Here is a 19,539-nt window from a genome sequence, read left to right as displayed (position 1 = left end):
TATCTTCTGATACTACAAAGTTATAACGAGGTTTTGATTCTGGTTCTGATTGGTTCCGAAGTTTATCAAGAAGTAGAACGGGTAATCGAACTTGATCAGGATGAGTGCTGATTGGGTACGAAGCTTCGCTATTGTTACGTACATTTGTATAACACGATGACATAGCGGCTTCGCCACTCATTCTTGTGGAACTTGATAACGCGAGATCATGATTCGCCGTTCTGGTGATTGTAATGCTTATGCGTATGCGCAGTGTGGTATTGTTACGCTCATTCTTACAACACGATGACATAGTGGTTACTGCCTCACTTCACTTCTATGAGGTAGTAGCCACAAAATCTTTAACGGCACCAAAAAAAAAAATGCTGGTTGAATGTGGATATAAAAGACAAGATACAATCGCATTATAATGCACCCAAGAGTAGCCTTATGTAGTTGAGCACCAAGTCACATCAAGAACCCTGTCGCAGAACATGCAGAAGGCTAACCGCAGACCAGTTAAACTAAACTGATCAGAATAATTTAAACCTGCCCACTCTCCGCTGCCTATTCACTTTGGGCTTAAAACCTAAAGAGAGACTGGATTGACCGAATGCTGTTTGGCAGATCATTGGACACACAAGTGTTTAGCTGCCAAACTTGGGTATTGCCAGAGAGTACTGACTAAACCTTGTGTAATGAGTATGGATGAATATTAGGGCTGTAACGATACACCCAGCTCACGATTCGATTCGTATCGCGATTTTTGACCCATGATTCGATACGCCCACGATTTTTTTTAAAAATGTTTTTTTAAAGAAGTAAATTTGACTTATTAACATTTACTTACTTACATTAACTGTTTAATAAATAATTCAGACCACTGCAGAGAATGAGTAATATGTATGCAAAAATGAACAAATGTATATCCAAAGATTGTTTTATTTCTCAAAATAATACTGTTGAGCCGGAAGCTCTGTTTTTTTCGGTTCTGAAAAAGTCATTTTTCCAAATCGTGTAAATCCGTTAAGATTTTTTTTTGGGGGGGGGGTATAGGGGTGGCTCTCTCACTGTCTCACTCTCATAGGGCCAATGATTTTCTGTGATCGCAGAAAACAGATGGAAATTACGGAATTTTTATAGTGAAACATTGCTCGCGTGTCAAAATGTAACTGCCGCAGAAGGCTTCCGCCCAAGCAGACATGCCTTCAGTGTTGCCAGATATTGCTAACGTTTTCCACCCCAAAATATGTTCAAAACCAGCCAAAAAGCACCTAAACCCGCCCAATCTGGCAACACTGCATGCCTTTCCGGTCAAGTGATTGCGATTGGCTTGTGGCACACCTAGCCAGCCAATGAGCTGCTTCTTTACAGATTCGCTCCCCGCATCGCAACCAGAATGGCGACCGCTTAAAAGAAATGAATGCTCTGCCAGTGGCGAGTGTGGACGTTGCGTGACTCGCAGAAGATTGTCGCAGGTCGGCGAAAAAGCGACTTACTAATAGGTATAAAAAAATAAAAGTAATTTAAGTAAGTTTAAAATGTAATTTAAATAAAAAGTAAAGTATTCATAAATTGAAGTTTGGAAGCGCCTCTGTTTTTGGGCTGAGGAGAAGTTTGAAAGGGTGTACCGCGATTCTGCCTTCTTGTATCGCGATACGGATCGTGGCTCTGCGTATTGCGATTTCGATTTCGATACGCATATCGTTACAGCCCTAATGAATATATCTGTCATTCTCTACCATTATTATTTGTTAATTTAAGGCCACACCAATTCAATTAGTTGGTTCTCGGAATCGCCGCTTGAAGAAAATGCAAAATGGGGGGAAAAAAATCGAAATCAAACTCCCGCCAGCAGAAAAGGTCATGTGACATGAGGGCACGTGACATCGAAAACCAATCAAATCGCCCCTTTCACTTTCGATAAAGACTTGTGGAAGAAACATGCCTGTGGAGGGGAGTCCTGCAAAGGCTGTGTTTGAGATTGTTAGGATATTCAGCGAGCAGAAGCGTGAAATCTTTGACAGGCGTGTTGAAATTTTGTTTACTGGTTTACCTGTATTGTTTGGTCTATTTCCACCGCTAATTTTACCATCGGAGCATTTTTTTTTTTTTTTTTAATTTCCCCCGCTCGCTTCATATTTTTCCTGAAGAAATCCGAGAACCAACTAATTAAATTGGTGTGGCCTAAGATAAATGAACGTTTTTCCATTTTAGTTCGTGCTTTCTTTGACTTCTCTTTCATTATCAGGGACTGTAGTTTTGCATCATCCCAGGTCTTTGCTTTCGGTTCAGTAAATGACTATTAAAACTCCATGTCGATGAATTTTCATCATCAGCGTAGTCAGTTTTGTTGATTAATACAGTAGATGCAGCCCTAGTGTACACATGCCCTGTCTGCGAGCAGGAAAACCGCCTTACTGTGTTGCTCTGCTTGTAGCTGTCTGCATTTGCATATCGGGACTTCGTGCGGTTTGGGTACGTAGATCACAGTGGGACGACACGTATCCAGCAGCAGTTCAGCATCGACATGTACGCTCCCACCATGCTGCTGTTTAAAGAGAACACCGAGAAACCTGCAGATGCTATCCAGGTAATGAACGCTGTCTCAATGTCAGCTCGTATACTGATTCTGTAGTTTGGATTGCTCCTTTTTGTATCACAAATGAAGATTTATTAGTATTAACTCGGGTATTTGAAGGCCTGACGTGATTTTAGATGCATGCATATGAACAGCCAATGACACTAATTTATTAGGAACACCTACTGTATAGTGTAGAGCTGTACTTTTGTAAGTCAAATACCAGGTTAACTGTTTGAGGTGCCAGAATTCAGATGATAACATAACTTTGACAGGAAGTCAGTAAAAGAAAAATTCAAAGTCCTTCCCACGCCAGGTGACGCATAGGGCGGCGCCGATCTCCGTTTCCATAGCCCTCGGCCTCTCGCCTATTACATAGCTAGGGTTACACTGGGGTTGGCTAGTCCTCTGGTAACCGCGAGAGTTTGACTCCCCACTCGCATCTGTATTGTAGCGTGCCTTGCCAGACGGCAGTAAGTACCATTTTTATGATGGTCTTTGGCATGACCCGACCATGAGTAGAACTCACAATCTCCCGATCGAGAGGCGGACACGCTAACCACTAGGCCAACTCGCGGTTCAAAAGAAAAAGTATTCCTATATTATACTTTCTGTAACTCGTAAAATGCTCAAGTATTAATGGGACAAGGTAGGTGCGCTTACTAAATTGATAAATATTCTAGTTAAGATAAATAATTTTTATTTAGTACAGTAGGTGGAGTGCCTACTCCAGGTCAGGGGGGAGTTGCTACCTAAAGTGGAGGAGTTTAAGTATCTCGGGGTTTTGTTCACGAGTGAGGGTAAGGGGGAGCGGGAGTTGGACAGAAGGATCGGGGCAGCGTCAGCAGTGATGCGGACGTTAAACCGGTCTGTTGTGGTAAAGAGAGGGCTGAGCCAAAAGGCAAAGCGCTCAATTTACTGGTCCATCTACGTTCCCACTCTCACCTATGGTCAAGAGCTATGGGTAGTGACCGAAAGAATGAGATCGCAGATACATGCGGTAGAAATGAGTTTTCTCCGCAGGGTGGCTGGGCTCTCCCTTAGAGACAGGGTGAGAAGCTTGGTCATTCAGGAGAGACTCGGAGTAGAACCGCTGCTCCTCCACATCGAAAGGAGTCAGTTGAGGTGCCCTGGACGCCTCCCAAGGGAGGTTTTCTGGGCATGCCCCACCGGGAGGAGACCCCGGGGCAGACCCAGGACACGCTGGAGAGATTATATCTCTCGGCTGGCCTGGGAACGCCTTGGTATTCCCCCGGAAGAGCTGGTGAAGGTGGACAGGGAGAGGGAAGTCTGGGCTGCTCTGCTTTAGGCTGCTACCCCCACGACCTGGATCCGGATAAGTGGTAGAAGATGGATAAATTTTTTTTTTTATACCCCTGTTCTGAAGGAAGGGGGGGTATACTAGTTTACCTCCGTCCGTCCTTCCGTATCTCCGTGTTTCCATCCATCCGAAACACCCTTTTTCTCAGCAACCACAACTCAAAGCCACTTGGTACCAAACTTCAGCTTGGGGTTCTATACCGCTTTCAGGTCTGTCGCACATCGACTTCCTGTTTACCGACTGAATGTATTTACGAAACATATATAACGTGGATTTACAACATTTTCCTAACACTTTTCTCAGCATCTACAAATCACAGCTGCTTGATCTTTGGTACCGAGCTTCAGCTTGGGGTTCGATACCGTGTATACCGTTTTCAGGTCTGTCGCACATCGACTTCCTGTTTACCGACTGAATGTATTTACGAACTATATAGCATGGATTTACAAAATTTCACAGTTTACAGTAGCTGACAGTTGAGCTTGTTTACTCTGGATATAAGATTGCTTTGTTGCTTTAAACACATTTTTAAGTCAAGCGTTCCGGTTTTGTAAACTCAGTCCAGGGGATTGAAAAAGCAGACCATCGACGAGTTTGTGTCTAGCAACCGTTTCCTGCTGGTGCCTCGACTGGTCAATCAGAAGCTCTTTGACGAGCTGTGTCCAGTCAAACAGTTCCACCGCCGTCGCAAGTAAGAGAGCCTGCTTTTCTTTTTCTCTTTCTTCTCTGGGTTTTGTATTATATAATACATCCTCCATCTGCTATGTCCAATAAGGCTGGTTTCTGAATGCTTGTGTCTTTTCTTACGAATTTCACAGCCACGCTGACGCACCTAGTTTTTAGAAGTTTTTAGTTTTTTGGAGCATTTTCAAATTCCTTTTCAAACTCATGAATTGCAAACTGACATGTTTAAAAACGTTTGTCTTTTCACTGGAGCCTGGAAACTGACTAATGTGTTCTTTCATCCTTTCAGATACTGTGTCTTGCTCATCACTGGGGAGGATGAGACTTTTGTGTCTGTGAACGGCGCCTTCTTTGACTTTGCGTCTTCTAACACAAAAGAGGTGGTGAGATTCGCCTACGTCTATCAGAGGCAGCAGCAGCCTCTCTGTGATACGCTGCTCAAAAAGGGAGACATGAGGCCACCCCAGGTCAGAGTCAAACACGCATGGGGACAGATTCAGTGCTTCAGTTGTATGACGTTTTATCATATGACTCGTACAGGCTCTTAAAGTGCCATTCCACCATTGGATGTATTCTTTGGCATAAAATACAATATATTTTGACAACATATATAAATGGTATCACTAGATAGAGAAATCTTTTAGCTTCAAAATGATATATCAAACATAATTTTTTGACAACGACAAGTATATTAATTTTGCGACCAAAGTCACCGACCCTTTTAATTTCCGCGCGTGATGTCATCGGCAGGTTCCCCTTCTTGTGTACCACGTGACGTGTGACGTGGCACATATTATCAGCAATGGCGGATAGAACGCGATAAAAATAATACCAATAAATCTAGCTAATACCAATAAATCTAGCTAACTGAAAGATTAACTCAAAATTTTTTGCAATTTTTTTGGCCCCCATATACGAGGAGAAATGACTCTCTCACTTTGGGGGTTTCCTGGTCTAAAAATAGACCGACACGTGGTACACAAGAAGGGGAACCTGCCGATGACATCACGTTTCACTACCGCGCGGAAATTAAAAGGGTAGGTGACTTTGGTCGCAAAATTAATATACTTGTCGTTGTCAAAAAATTATGTTTGATATATCATTTTGAAGCTAAAAGATTTCTCTGTCTAGTCATGTTGTCATAAAATATATTGTATTTTATGCCAAAGAATACATCCAATGGTGGAATGGCACTTTAATAAAACCATTGGGAAAAGTCACGTAACTGGACAGATACGGATTTTTGAATCCAGTCTGGAAAAACTCGTATGCGGCCCCGGATCCGTTTCCCTCGCATCCGCCGTTTTCATTTTGCTCTGAAAAATGAGTGATCCAACTGAGCACAGTGAAAGTGAATTGTATTATTTTGAACAATTTTATTAATTAAAATAGTTTTCTTCAAAAATACAATCAAGATCTCCATCAGCAAGGCTTCTGTGGCATTTGGTTTCTTGCCTTTGCCATTTTTTCTGAGCTCTCTGCACTTGGACTTCAAGAATTCCCTGGACTTTTTAAAGTCTTCGTCTTTCAGGATGTTTATCTTACTACTGTTGTTGGCAAGGTAGCATTGAATACTTCACGAAAAGGAAGACAAGGCGTCGGGTTCGTAGTCGAAATGTCCTTTTATCTTAGCTTGCACATCTCATCTCATTATCTGTAGCCGCTTTATCCTGTTCTACAGGGTCGCAGGCAAGCTGGAGCCTATCCCAGCTGACTACGGGCGAAAGGCGGGGTACACCCTGGACAAGTCGCCAGGTCATCACAGGGCTGACACATAGACACAGACAACCATTCACACTCACATTCACACCTACGGTCAATTTAGAGTCACCAGTTAACCTAACCTGCATGTCTTTGGACTGTGGGGGAAACCGGAGCACCTGGAGGAAACCCACGCAGACACGGGGAGAACATGCAAACTCCGCACAGAAAGGCCCTCGCCGGCCACAGGGCTCGAACCCGGACCTTCTTGCTGTGAGGCGACAGAGCTAACCACTACATCACCATGCCGCCCTAGCTTGTACATAAAAAAAAAATACAAAGCAAGCTGTCCAGGTCCTTGGGGGGGGGGGGGGGGTGACTGTTATGTCTTTTTCCTCCTTAACTTCAACAAGGAATCTTTTGAAAACATTCATGTCGTACTTTGGTTTTTTTTTTTTTTTTTTTAAATCCCCTGCTGGCCGAAAGGCCTAAAGAGGAATTATGTCGTGGCGATTTCCATCCGTCCCGGGAAGGGTGCTCACCTTCTGAAATCAACTCCTCTTACAATTTTTGGAGGAATTTCAGGAAACTTGACAAGAAGCATTGTTCTGTGTCTGTAGTCCGCATATTGTAATTTCGTTAAATTGGGTTACATTTTAGAAGAGTTGCAGCCCTTGATTAACAAAATTATACTTTGAGAGTGTGTTTTCTTTCTGAAATCAACTCCTCTCACAATTTTTGGAGGAATTTCACGAAACTTGGTAAAAGGCATTGATGTACAGTATGTCGGCAGTACGTATATTGTAATGTCATTCAGTTCTATCGCATTTTCCCAGAGTTACAGCCCTTGATTAACAACCTTGTACTTTGACAATTTCATGAAGGTGTGCTCGCCTTCTGACATCAACTCCTCTCACAATTTTTGGACGAATTTCTTGAAGTTTGACAGAAGGCCTTGTTATATGACGGTAATACGCATATTGCGATTTAATTTAGTTTGTTATAATTTTACCAGAGATTTGACCCTTGATTAAATAACTTGGACAATTTCATGAGGGTGTACGTTCTTCTGAAATCAACTCCTCTTACAATTTTTTGAGGAATTTCACCAAACTTGGCAAAAGGCTTTGTTATATGACAGTTATACGTATATCGAAATTTCGTTTAATTTGGGTAAATTTTACCAGAGCGCTTGATAATTAACAAACTTGTCCTTTGGCAATTTCATCAACGTGTGCTTGCTTTCTGAAATCAACTTCCCTCAGTTTTTATTATCCCACGCTGGCCGAAAGGCCCGAAGAGGAATTATGTCGTGGCGATATCTGTCCGTCCGTCCCGGGAAGGGTGCTCACCTTCTGAAATCAACTCCTCTCACGGTTTTTGGAGGAATTTCACGAAACTTGACCGGATTCTTTGTTATATGTCGGTAATACGCATATTCCAATTTCGTTCAATTCGGTCATATTTTACCAGAGTTCTGGCATAGTTGCTAGCAGAGGATATTGTGCTCTCGGAGCACTCGTTTTACAGTGTTTTCTTGTTGTCATTGTATAAACAAGTGAATTTCTTCACTCAAAAGTACCTCGTTTTCATTTTCATTGACAATTTCAGCTTGTTCAGTTCGATCTGTGTCTGATAAATCATCTGGATAATAAAATTCACTTTCACTGTGCTCAGTTGAGGCGTTTCTCGCACACCGTTGGTCATTGCTTTCCACTGTGTACATCCGTTAAAAAAGGTCATATGATAAAATGCTTATTGACTGAGTTAGGTCGGGCCGGGCGGGAAAATATTTGGCCTTTGGTCATTTGTACGGCATGACCTCAAGCCAAATATTTTCACGTCTGGCCTGACCTAACTCGGTCAATAAGTACATAATATTTATTTATTTATTTATTTATTTATAAATTAGGATTAAGATTTAGTATTCATATTCACATCATGTCTGTCTGTGTGCATGTTTGTATGTGTTTGTCCCAAACGTTTACCAGGTCATCATTCTGGAGAGGCGGAGTGCCACAGGAAAGGTGCTGTACCGGACAGTGACAGGTGGCTGGAATGGGAGTGACGATGATAAGCACCGCCTCCACAAGCAGCTGGAGCTCCTACAGAGAGACCCGACTTTTCTGACCTATGACGCCATGCTGCCCGAACTCAATAATGAGCTCGCCTCGGTGAGTCTGTCAGCCCTCCACCAATCATGCTGACGCACACGGGTTATTCCAAGGATATCATACAGGATTTAGAACTGATGAAGCTCAGAGATGCGGTATGGTGTCTTACTCTTCCCCAGTATGCAGTTTGAGCAGGAAAGTTTGCTAGAAAAAAGGACATAAATGCAGTACTTGCTGTGTCCGTATCAACAACCATGCCATAAACCACCCTCTTGAGTTGTACATGATTGGAGGCATTATAATTTTCAGTTCAGAAATAATTTGGATTTGTTCTACAGTGTAAACTGAACTGTCCCAGTCTGCGATCTCATTTTTAATTCTCATCATCTCCATTCCAGATTTTTCTAATTCGTTGGTTGAATGCTGCCTGTGATTACATTTCTCAAGTCTACTTTGACGTTCTCTACTCAAACTGGTAAGTATGAGAAGTTTCAGGAGTCTCACCTGTAGCACCTGAATTTTTTTTTTTTTAAACGGTACTCGAGACGTAATTTGTCGAAGAGATTTGACTGTAGACCTGTAATAACGTGTAGTATAACAAATAGTGACCTTGGTATTTTAAAGTGCATATCACGGGTAAATTCAGGAGCAAGATCAATGTAATTCTCCTGTTTTATATTGAACTTTGGTCAAATATCTGTAGCATTCTGCATTCTCTGCAATTTTTTTTACCTTGCGCAATACCAGAAAAATTCAGTTGAAATCAAGCCATTTGAGGCGAATTGGTCCGCCTCTGAAAAAACTTGGCATTTGGATTTCCCGGCAAACATTGATTTTCGTGACGTCGCGTGCGGGACGCCTCCTTCTGAATCCTACGTCAGCGCTAGTTTGTTTATGAGAAAACGACCTGGTGGTTTTCTGCAAATTTCTTCAACGTTATCGCGTAATTATTAAAATGGTTAACAGATGTATCGTAGGAGGGTGTAGCAACACCAATCTTGATGGGATTAGTACTCATCGTTTCCCAAAAGACCGGACAATGAGAGAGAAACGGGAGCGCTTGGTCTACACAGGCTGTGCACTGAAACCGTGCAAGCTCGCACAGCCTGCTGGCGCTTCCGCAGGTAACATCACGAATCTGGCTCCAGACTCCCTTGGGATTTTTCCAGACGCGTTTTGTTATTTTATTTTTTTTCTGCTGTAGACAGACGGCCTTGTGCAAAATTACCCTTCTGGATGAGTGTGTAAAGGGACATACTTTCATATAAAAAAAAAAAAAAAACACGAAATTGGTCCAGAATATGCACTTTAAGATTCTATCAGCATTAAATTTCTATTCAAGTTATACACTTGTGTGGTGTATGATGAAACTGTTCTTCAGATAGAATACAGCCGATATGTTTGTCGGAACAGACAGAAGCAAGCTTCAAGTTTGAGAGCAACCAGAGTGCGGTAAAACACTGAGATTTAGTTTGTTTATCTCCCCCAGGCGAGAGGTGATGCCCATTGTATCTCTGATCTTCTCTGCGCTTTTCATCCTCTTTGGCACCGTCATCATTCAGGCTTTCAGGTAGGAGCTGAAACACACTCGGGACATCATTACAAGTCTGACTCATCACAGTGTAGCTTGGCCTTGACTTTACTTTCAAACTCCACCAATTTGCAGTGACACAGAGGAAAAAACGGCCAAGCGGAAGGCTAAAGAATCCCAAAAGGCAGCAGGAAGCTCTTCGGATACAGAAAACACATCCAGGTGCGACAGATTTGATCGTCCTGTTCTTCAAATTAAAAAAGCTTAAATCGTACGAAGCAGAACAGTTTCGCAATTTCTACTGCAGAAATTACACACGAGAGGATTTTACAGGCACATAACCGAAAATGAAAAATCTGTAACTTTGGGGTTGGTCTGTGCTTTAGAGTGTCTCCTGTTTTTTGTTTTGTTTTTCCCCATTTGTTCAGCCGTCCTTCAAAGAAGAACTTTGTAGAGGTAACAGAGTTGACAGACATGACCTACACAAGCAATCTAGTGAAGTTAAAGCCAGGACACATCAATGTGGTGCTGGTGCTCACAGATGCATCCAAACAGGTCCTGCTGAAGAAGTTTGCCAAAGAAGTGTACTCATTTTCAAGGTGAGGCTCACGGTTTTCACATGTACGCATTTATGTTTTTATCAGGGATGCAAACAGCGCGCCTTTTGGCGGATGGCGCCTTTTTCACGGCCGAATCACGCAGATCCAAAATTTTTTTTAGGGGGGGCGTTGGAGTGTCTGATTATAATTTCAAAGTAAATTCTGTATTAAAATTACTAAATAAGCAAATCCGTTACAGTCCATGAAACAGGAAGTATAAGGATGAGGAAAAAAAACAGTTTAAATCGGGAAGCTGCGCACATTTGCGCAGTCCTACCGCTCAGGCTGCACAAATGTGCGTAGCTTCCTGATTTAAACTGTTTTTTTCCTCATCCTTATACTTCCTGTTTCATGGACTGTAACGGATTTGCTTATTTAGTAATTTTAATACAGAATTTACTTTGAAATTATAATCAGACACTCCAACGCCCCCCCTAAAAAAAAATTCGGATCTGCGCGATTCAGCCGTGAAAAAGGCGCCATCCGCCAAAAGGCGCGCTGTTTGCATCCCTGTTTTATAAACAGGTGAAGGAAAAGCCAAGGAGTAGCTGCAGCGTGCTTTGGTAGGAAATGTAGAAGTGGGAGAAAACGCACCATGGTAAACCGTTTCCTGAGAAATAGGATGTTTCAGATAAACAGTTTGATGATAATTACATGACAGGCATTTAGCAGACGCTCTTATCCAGGGCGGCGTCCAGCAAAGGAGGTACATGACACAGTGCTCCTGGAGCAGAAAGGATTAAGGGCCTTGCTCAAGGGCCCAACAGTGACCGCTTGTCAGTGGTGGGGCTTGAATCCATGATCTTCAGATCAGTAACACACAGCCTTAACCGTTAAAGTGCATATTCTGGACCAATTTCATGTTTGTTTTTTTTTTTTTTTTTTTTTTTTTTTTTTTATATGAAAGAATGTCCCTTTACACACTCATCCAGAAGGGTAATTTTGCACAAGGCCATCTGTCTACAGCAGAAAAAAATAAAATAACAAAACGCGTCTGGAAAAATCCCAAAGGGAGTCTGGAGCCAGATTCGTGACGTTACCTGCGGAAGCGCCAGCAGGCTGCGAGAGCTTTGCACGGTTTCAGTGCACAGCCTGTGTAGACCAAGCGCTCCCATTTCTCTCTCATTGTCCGGTCTTTTGGGAAACGATGAGTACTAATCCCATCAAGATTGGTGTTGCTACACCCTCCTACGATACATCTGTTAACCATTTTAATAATTACGCGATAACGTTGAAGAAATTTGCAGAAAACCAGGTCGTTTTCTCATAAACAAACCAGCGCTGACGTAGGATTCAGAAGGAGGCGTCCCGCAGATGACGTCACGGAAATCAATGTTTCCCGGGAAATTCAAACGCCAAGTTTTTTCAGAGGCGGACCAATTCGCCTCACATGGCTTGATTTCAACTGAATTTTTCTGGTATTGCGCAAGGTAAAAAAATTGTAGAGAATGCAGAACGTTACAGATATTTGACCGAAGTTTAATATAGAATAGGAGGGGGGTATACTGACTTATTTACCTCTGTCCATCCAGCTGTCTGTATCTCCGTCCGTCCGAAACACCACAAATCATAGCCACTTGGTACCAAACTTCAGCTTGGGGTTCTATACCGTGTATACCATTATCAGGTCTGTCACACATCAACTATCTGTTGACCGACTGTTTACCATATTTACGAAACGCATAGCGTGGATTTACAACATTTTCGTAACACTTTTTTTTCTCAGCAACTACAAATCATAACTGCTTGATATTTGGTACCGAGCTTCAGCTTGGGGTTCTATACCGTGTGTACCGTTTTCAGGTCTGTCCCACATCGACTTCCTGTTTACCAACTGAACGTGTTTACGAAACACACGGTGGGTTTTGACGCTCTTTCAAGAAGCGAAATGCTATTTCAAAATGACAGTTTATTAGGATGCTGTTTGAAATCCCTGGTGAGAACACTGCTCTTTATTTACTCGTGTCCTCGTGTTGTTACTCTTTAATAATAAAAACAAGCAATATCAAAATTGTTATTGCTAGTTTTTTTTATTAACTTTGGTGACTGACCCCTTGAAAATGGTTCCTCCAGGAACGATGACTTTTCAGTTGTCAAGACAACGGAAAAACTAAAATACAAAAACAGAAAGATGCGTCACAATGCTCTTGTGCACAAAACAAAATGCTCTTGTATTTTAGTTTTTCCGTTGTCTTGACAACTGAAACGTCATCGTTCCTGGAGGAACCATTTTCAAGGGGTCAGTCACCAAAGGGTTAAATGTATAACAAAGGTTATTATCGACAGGACATTTTAATGTTCCTAAAAGCTGAAAAGGCCAAAGAAACAGCATGGGTGGTTGTTTTTTTTTTGATCACTTTTACCACTGTACTGTTAAACATGTTGGAAAATGAGCTAGATTAGAGCCGCTTGTACCTATTGAGGTTTTTCACCCACGTGACCAAGTCGTGATGCATCGTTAGGCTGCCATTTTGGACGTCACGGCTCGAATCAGTTTGAATGCGAGGAAGGCGACAAACGAAAAACATAAAAGAAAAAGGAGCGAGATACAGAAAACACCTTCACTATCCAGCGACGTAGGGCATTTACAGGGCGAGCAGAGGGAGAGGTATTTGCAAAAATTGAGGTTAGCAGGCTTAGAGAACGACGTTTACCTGCTTCCACCAGGATCGTTCACTGACGTACGGAAGTACACGAAGCCCTCGTCTTTACCTGACTTCGGCCCACATGATCTGTATACCTATGTCGTTAAAAATCCATCGCCATACACAGGTATTGATCTGAAAGCGTATAAGAGTTTGGATGCCTACATCAGCGGGTCGTCCCTGGAGCCGGTGGTCGCCATCTTATTACAGCTAAGGTTTGTTCACATTTTCATTTACTTTCGGTCCTCAGGATAAACAAAATGTTATTAAATGTCATTGAAATAACTTCTTAGTCTGCTGAGACATGGCCCGTTATAAATTTGCTGTTACCAGGCAATGACCAAGAACTGTATTATTAGGGTCGGTGTCTGTGTTGTAGCAGTGTACTAGCAGCTAGCTGTTAGCACTAGCTAATGTCAACAACATAGTAGCTAGTATGTTACTGTAGCAATGTTTACGTTCAGTCATTTGAATGACTGTTAAAACCTTTCAGTCTCAAGTTTTTCCTTTACTGGATTTACTAGTTTACTGTAATTATGATCCGGCAGCTATTTACACCGGATCCAGTGTAAATAGCTGCCGGAGCGCGCTCCGGCTTGCTCCCCCTCAAATTAAGCAGCGCGCTCCGGCTTGCTCCCGGAGCACTCCGGGAGCAAGCCGGAGCACGCTGCTTAATTTGAGGGGGAGCAAGCCGGCGCGCACTCCGGAACCTCGGCCGGAGCACTCCGGGAGCAAGCCAGAGCACGCTGCTTAATTTGAGGGGGAGCAAGCCGGAGCGCGCTCCGGAACCTCAGCCGCAGCACTCCGGAAGCAAGCCGGAGCGCGCTGCTTAATTTGAGGGGGAGCAAGCCAGAGCGCGCTCGGAACCTCGGCCGGAGCACTCCAGGAGCAAGCCGGAGCATGCTGCTTAATTTGAGGGGGAGCAAGCCGGAGCGTGCTCCGGAACCTCGGCCGGAGCACTCCGGGAGCAAGCCGGAGCATGCTGCTTAATTTGAGGGGGAGCAAGCCGGAGCGCGCTGCTTAATTTGAGGGGGAGCAAGCCGGAGCGCGCTCCGGCAGCTATTTACACTGGATCCGGTGTAAATAGCTGCCGGATCATAATTACAGTAAACTAGTAAATACAATAAAGGAAAAACTTGAGACTGAAAGGTTTTAAGTCATCCAAATGGCTGAACGTAAACATTGCTACAGTAACATACTAGCTACTATGTTGTTGACATTAGCTAGCTTGACCTTCAAAATGGCGGACACCGGGGCGTCACGTGACCCTGTGACGTCAGGTGAAATACCTCAATTGAACTCCTGTTAAGTTGTTTGCATGTAATATTTACATTTCGTAAAATATTTCCAATCCGATTGTGTGCCTTTTCTTAGGTATCCGACTCTTCACTACTCCTTCTTTAACACTAACAAGCACAGTCGGTGGATGGACTCACTCCTGCAGTTGGCGCCCTCTGCCAGGCTTTCAGAAGACGAGGAAGAAGAGGGCGTGTCCTCCTGTAAACCAGACTACACTGGCCATGTGCTGGCCCTTAATGGCCATAAAAAGTACTTTTGCCTTTTCAGGCCCACGTTCACCAAGGACAAGGATGACACTGTAAAGCTCCAGCACAAGCTGGACCGGCTGAACCTATGGATGGAGAAGCTGACAGAGGGCACGCTGCCCAGGCATCACATTCCTGCCTGGCCTGATCTGCACACCACAAGCCCTAACAAATAAATAGGTGGGTTTGAAACCTTGTGGGAGTTTCTTAAATATCAGGTCTGGACTCCACTGTGTGGTTTGTGTGTACGATAGAAAGCAGGAGCTGTTGATGTTTGGCTGGGAGTTGACCACAGGTACATTCTGTGTGTAGTATGTGAGGCTTGATTAGAAAATGTACTTGTGCAGAAAGTTCTTCAGGATTATGCACTGGCCGAGTCTTTCCCTCGTGGCAGCACCAGGTACGCACTTTTTGCTGCCAGAAGGAGCTGCACTACCAACCAATCTTGCATATTATTTTCAATGTGTGTGTGTGGGGGGGGGAGATAGTCTTTGGACTTTATTTTAGCTGCTGATTTATGCTGTAGAAGCATTCACAGGTCGGTTCATGCACAGGCAAGAGAGGAAAATTCTGCCAGAATGAAAGCGCATATACATGTAACGACTGAAAGTTGTTCTAGGATCAGGTCCCACATGTTTATTGTCAAGACATGAGCTCTGTAACGATAAAAGACCACTTTTGGGATGATGTGTACACTCTAGGAAATTATTGCACTTTGTGTGCTGGAAATGATCTCATTTTACCCACAAATGCTGTTTTAGATGTAACTCTAAATTAGAGTATGTACATGATCTGTCCATTATTTTCCTAAGAATATTAATATCACTATTGCTCATAATACGTGGCTTGATCGTCTTTTACTACTGAGTGCATTAAGGAACAGAAACGTCCAGCGTGTTTGTAGAATCTTTACTCCACAGCGAATGAAAAGCCGTGATAGGTCAGTAGTGTTTTTAGCTGATGAATGCGCTTTCAAATGAACAAAACTATATATATATATAACCAAACAAATCCTGTTCAAAGCATTATTACTTCTCCATTTATGAGTGAGTTTGTGTGTTCGAGTTGTTTGCATGGAAAAAAAAGCCTTATGGTTGCCACGTTTTGCTTTGACTTCTAGCATGTAGCCCCTTTCTTTAAATTTCACCACTTGGACCATGTAAACGTCTCACTTTTACATTTTCCCGTGCGTAAATCATCATCCAAAAATAATTTAACACAAGTGTGTTTGACGAGTTTACTTACACTGCATCTAAACTATTGATCCTCTTTTCAGAGGTTAACCGAATACCATCCTGACCTCAAAAGATTTTGTTAGATGATATCATAATTTAAAGAAAGATATATTTAATTTATAAGATGACGCATTGTTTTTGTTTGGTCTGTGTCTTATTCATAATGTTTTAATTTAAATAAACTCTAAACAGTACAAAATAGGCTGTATTTTTATTTTTGTTTTAGAAGTACTGTTAAATTCTCAATTCTGATTGGTCAGGTGTTGATGAATTTTTTTTTAAATGGAGAATCATTGATATGGAGGTGTTTTAACATTTTATGGAAGGAGTCTCTAGTGTCAGTGCTTTGTAATTTATTCAAGAAGAGAGGAAAAAGGCTGGTGACTTTTGGAACAACCTTTTATACCTGCTATAGGGTAAGTGATAACATGAACTAACTAGTTTCACAGACGTTCCACAACATTAAATGTAAGTAAGTGATCGTTTTCTGATGACGATACATCCTAAGTGTTTTATTCTGTACTACAACCATGTAGCATAGTGGTATTTCCACCCAACGTCCTTGACAGTAAAATATACGGTACCAGTCAAAAGTTGGATTACTGCAGTTGGGGTGTTGAATAGGGCTATTTACTGTGTTTTTTTTTTATTTACTGTTTAATCTCACTTATTAAGAAGGCAAGAAATTCCACTAACTTTTGGCGAGGCACATGTTAATTGTGGCCACTTTGAAGAACCTAAAATATGAAACATATGTTTTGTTTACCACATAATTCCATACATGTTCCATTTGTTATTTCATAGTTTTGATGTCGGGCGGCACGGTGGTGTAGTGGTTAGTGCTGTCGCCTCACAGCAAGAAGGTCCGGGTTCGAGTCCCGTGGCCGGCGAGGGCCTTTCTGTGCGGAGTTTGCATGTTCTCCCCATGTCCGCGTGGGTTTCCTCCGGGTGCTCCGGTTTCCCCCACAGTCCAAAGACATGCAGGTTAGGTTAACTGGTGACTCTAAATTGACCGTAGGTGTGAATGTGAGTGTGAATGGTTGTCTGTGTCTATGTGTCAGCCCTGTGATGACCTGGCGACTTGTCCAGGGTGTACCCCGCCTTTCGCCCGTAGTCAGCTGGGATAGGCTCCAGCTTGCCTGCGACCCTGTAGAACAGGATAAAGCGGCTAGAGATAATGAGATGAGATGAGTTTTGATGTCTTCACTTTTGTTCTACAATGCAGAAAATAGTCAAAACACAGAAAAATCTATGAATGAGTGGGGTGTACAAACTTTTGACTGGTACTGTATAAGCATATAATAGACATGTACAATAATCTGAAACCAATTCTACAAAAGACAGATTTGCTCATTGACAATAGCAGCTGTCATATATCCGTTTCTTGTTTTCATTTTTTTTTAATCGTCTTTAGTTGTCTATAACCAAGAGAGTTTATATTTTTGAAACATTTCAATTTATATATTTAAAAAAAAACATGAAAATCAGTTCTCTTGATCCAGTTTTGAATATTTCTGATCTATGCTGTTTCAGATTTAGTTCCATGAAAGACAGAATTAAATCTCCATTAACTGGATTGTATCAACTTTATTTAGCACACAAATGTACCTTAAATACAGGATACAATTTACACACAATTATATTTACAACATGTAAAATACATTTAAAATTATTTTTTTCCATATTACAAATGAGCACCAAAAATAACAAACCTGGGTTCACTTTTTGAGAGGCACAAATGTTTAAGTCCAGGATGTATCCTAGTAAATATATATAATATGGGGAATTTTTATTATTATTTATAGCCCTGCTCCGAAGGGTGGGGGGATGGGGTACTGATTTACCTCTGTCCGTCCATCTGTCCGAAACGTCCTTTTTCTCAGCAACCACAAATCATAGCCACTTGGTACCAAACTTCAGCTTGGGGTTCTATACCTTGTATACCGTTTTCAGGGCTGTCCAACATCGACTTCCTGTTTACCGACTGAATGTATTTATGAAACGCGTAGCGTGGATTTACTAAATTTTCCTCACATTTTTCTCAGCAACTACAAATCACAACTGCTTGATATTTGGTACCGAGCTTCAGCTTGGGGTTCTATACCATGTTTACTGTTTGCAGGTTTGTCGCACATCAACTTCCTGTTTACTGACTGAATGTATTTATGAAACGTATAGGGTGGATTTTGATGCTATTTCAAGAAGCAAAATGCTATTTCAGAATGACAGTTTACCAGGATGCTATTTGAAATCCCTGTGGAGAGACACTGCTCTTTACTTACTCGTTTCAGGGTTCATTATTTGTTGAAGTCAACGTTCCTAATAAGTGTCTTAATCCTTCGATTGCTTGCATTCTGATATAAGCAAGAGCGGGGGGGATACGTAAGTGAGCAGTAGCTCACAGTTGATCTTGTTTTTTATTTGTTTGTTTATATTTTTTAGATAGTAGCTTCCTGAAGGGGTTCTTTTTTTTCCCTTTCTGATGGGGAAAAATTGTTGTACATGAAACACACTATCTTTTGGGTTTTTGGTTTTGTTTTGTTTTCCTCTCCAGAAATTAGGTGCCATTCTTAATACAACCCCGATTCCAAAAAAGTTGGGACAAAGTACAAATTGTAAATAAAAATGGAATGCAATAATTTACAAATCTCAAAAACTGATATTGTTTTCACAATAGAACAAAGACAACATATCAAATGTCAAAAGTTAGACATTTTGAAATTTCATGCCAAATATTAGCTTATTTGAAATTTCATGAGAGCAACACATCTCAAAAAAGTTGGGACAGGGGCAATAAGAGGCTGGAAAAGTTAAAGGTACAAAAAAGGAACAGCTGGAGGACCAAATTGCAACTCATTAGGTCAATTGGCAATAGGTCATTAACATGACTGGGTATAAAAAGAGCATCTTGGAGTGGCAGCGGCTCTCAGAAGTAAAGATGGGAAGAGGATCACCAATCCCCCTAATTCTGCACCGACAAATAGTGGAGCAATATCAGAAAGGAGTTCGACAGTGTAAAATTGCAAAGAGTTTGAACATATCATCATCTACAGTGCATAATATCATCAAAAGATTCAGAGAATCTGGAAGAATCTCTGTGCGTAAGGGTCAAGGCCGGAAAACCATACTGGGTGCCCGTGATCTTCGGGCCCTTAGACGGCACTGCATCACATACAGGCATGCTTCTGTATTGGAAATCACAAAATGGGCTCAGGAATATTTCCAGAGAACATTATCTGTGAACACAATTCACCGTGCCATCCGCCGTTGCCAGCTAAAACTCTATAGTTCAAAGAAGAAGCCATATCTAAACATGATCCAGAAGCGCAGACGCCTTCTCTGGGCCAAGGTTCATTTAAAATGGACTGTGGCAAAGTGGAAAACTGTTCTGTGGTCAGACAAATCAAAATGTGAAGTTCTTTATGGAAATCAGGGACGCCGTGCCATTTGGATTAAAGAGGAGAAAGACGACCCAAGTTGTTATCAGCGCTCAGTTCAGAAGCCTGCATCTCTGATGGTATGGGGTTGCATTAGTGTGTGTGGCATGGGCAGCTTACACATCTGGAAAGACACCATCAATGCTGAAAGGTTCTAGAGCAACATAT

The 19,539-nt window shown here is 42.0% G+C and overlaps 1 protein-coding gene across 8 annotated transcripts in view; it reads left to right on the top strand.

The window, feature by feature from the left end:
- dnajc16l (DnaJ (Hsp40) homolog, subfamily C, member 16 like) overlaps nucleotides 1-19,539 on the top strand; it is a 57,392-nt gene that overhangs the window by 15,032 nt on the left and 22,821 nt on the right. For 6 of the 8 annotated variants that reach the window (XM_060910836.1, XM_060910835.1, XM_060910840.1 and 3 more), the window contains 9 exons: nucleotides 2,420-2,572; nucleotides 4,442-4,572; nucleotides 4,855-5,032; nucleotides 8,258-8,440; nucleotides 8,779-8,855; nucleotides 9,870-9,950; nucleotides 10,047-10,133; nucleotides 10,340-10,510; nucleotides 14,530-16,133. In XM_060910836.1, coding sequence (XP_060766819.1) covers nucleotides 2,420-2,572; nucleotides 4,442-4,572; nucleotides 4,855-5,032; nucleotides 8,258-8,440; nucleotides 8,779-8,855; nucleotides 9,870-9,950; nucleotides 10,047-10,133; nucleotides 10,340-10,510; nucleotides 14,530-14,875 — 1,407 coding nt within the window. In that variant the 3' untranslated portion in view covers nucleotides 14,876-16,133. Of the gene's footprint in view, nucleotides 1-2,419; nucleotides 2,573-4,441; nucleotides 4,573-4,854; nucleotides 5,033-8,257; nucleotides 8,441-8,778; nucleotides 8,856-9,869; nucleotides 9,951-10,046; nucleotides 10,134-10,339; nucleotides 10,511-14,529; nucleotides 16,134-19,539 lie in introns of those variants that run through there. The other 2 variants (XM_060910839.1, XM_060910837.1) reach the window with 1 other exon arrangement.

The sequence above is a fragment of the Neoarius graeffei genome, chromosome 26 (genome assembly GCF_027579695.1).
Source record: "Neoarius graeffei isolate fNeoGra1 chromosome 26, fNeoGra1.pri, whole genome shotgun sequence".
Lineage (NCBI taxonomy): Eukaryota > Metazoa > Chordata > Actinopteri > Siluriformes > Ariidae > Neoarius > Neoarius graeffei.
Note: the sequence above shows the minus strand (reverse complement) of the source record. Positions and strands in the feature narration are given on the sequence as shown.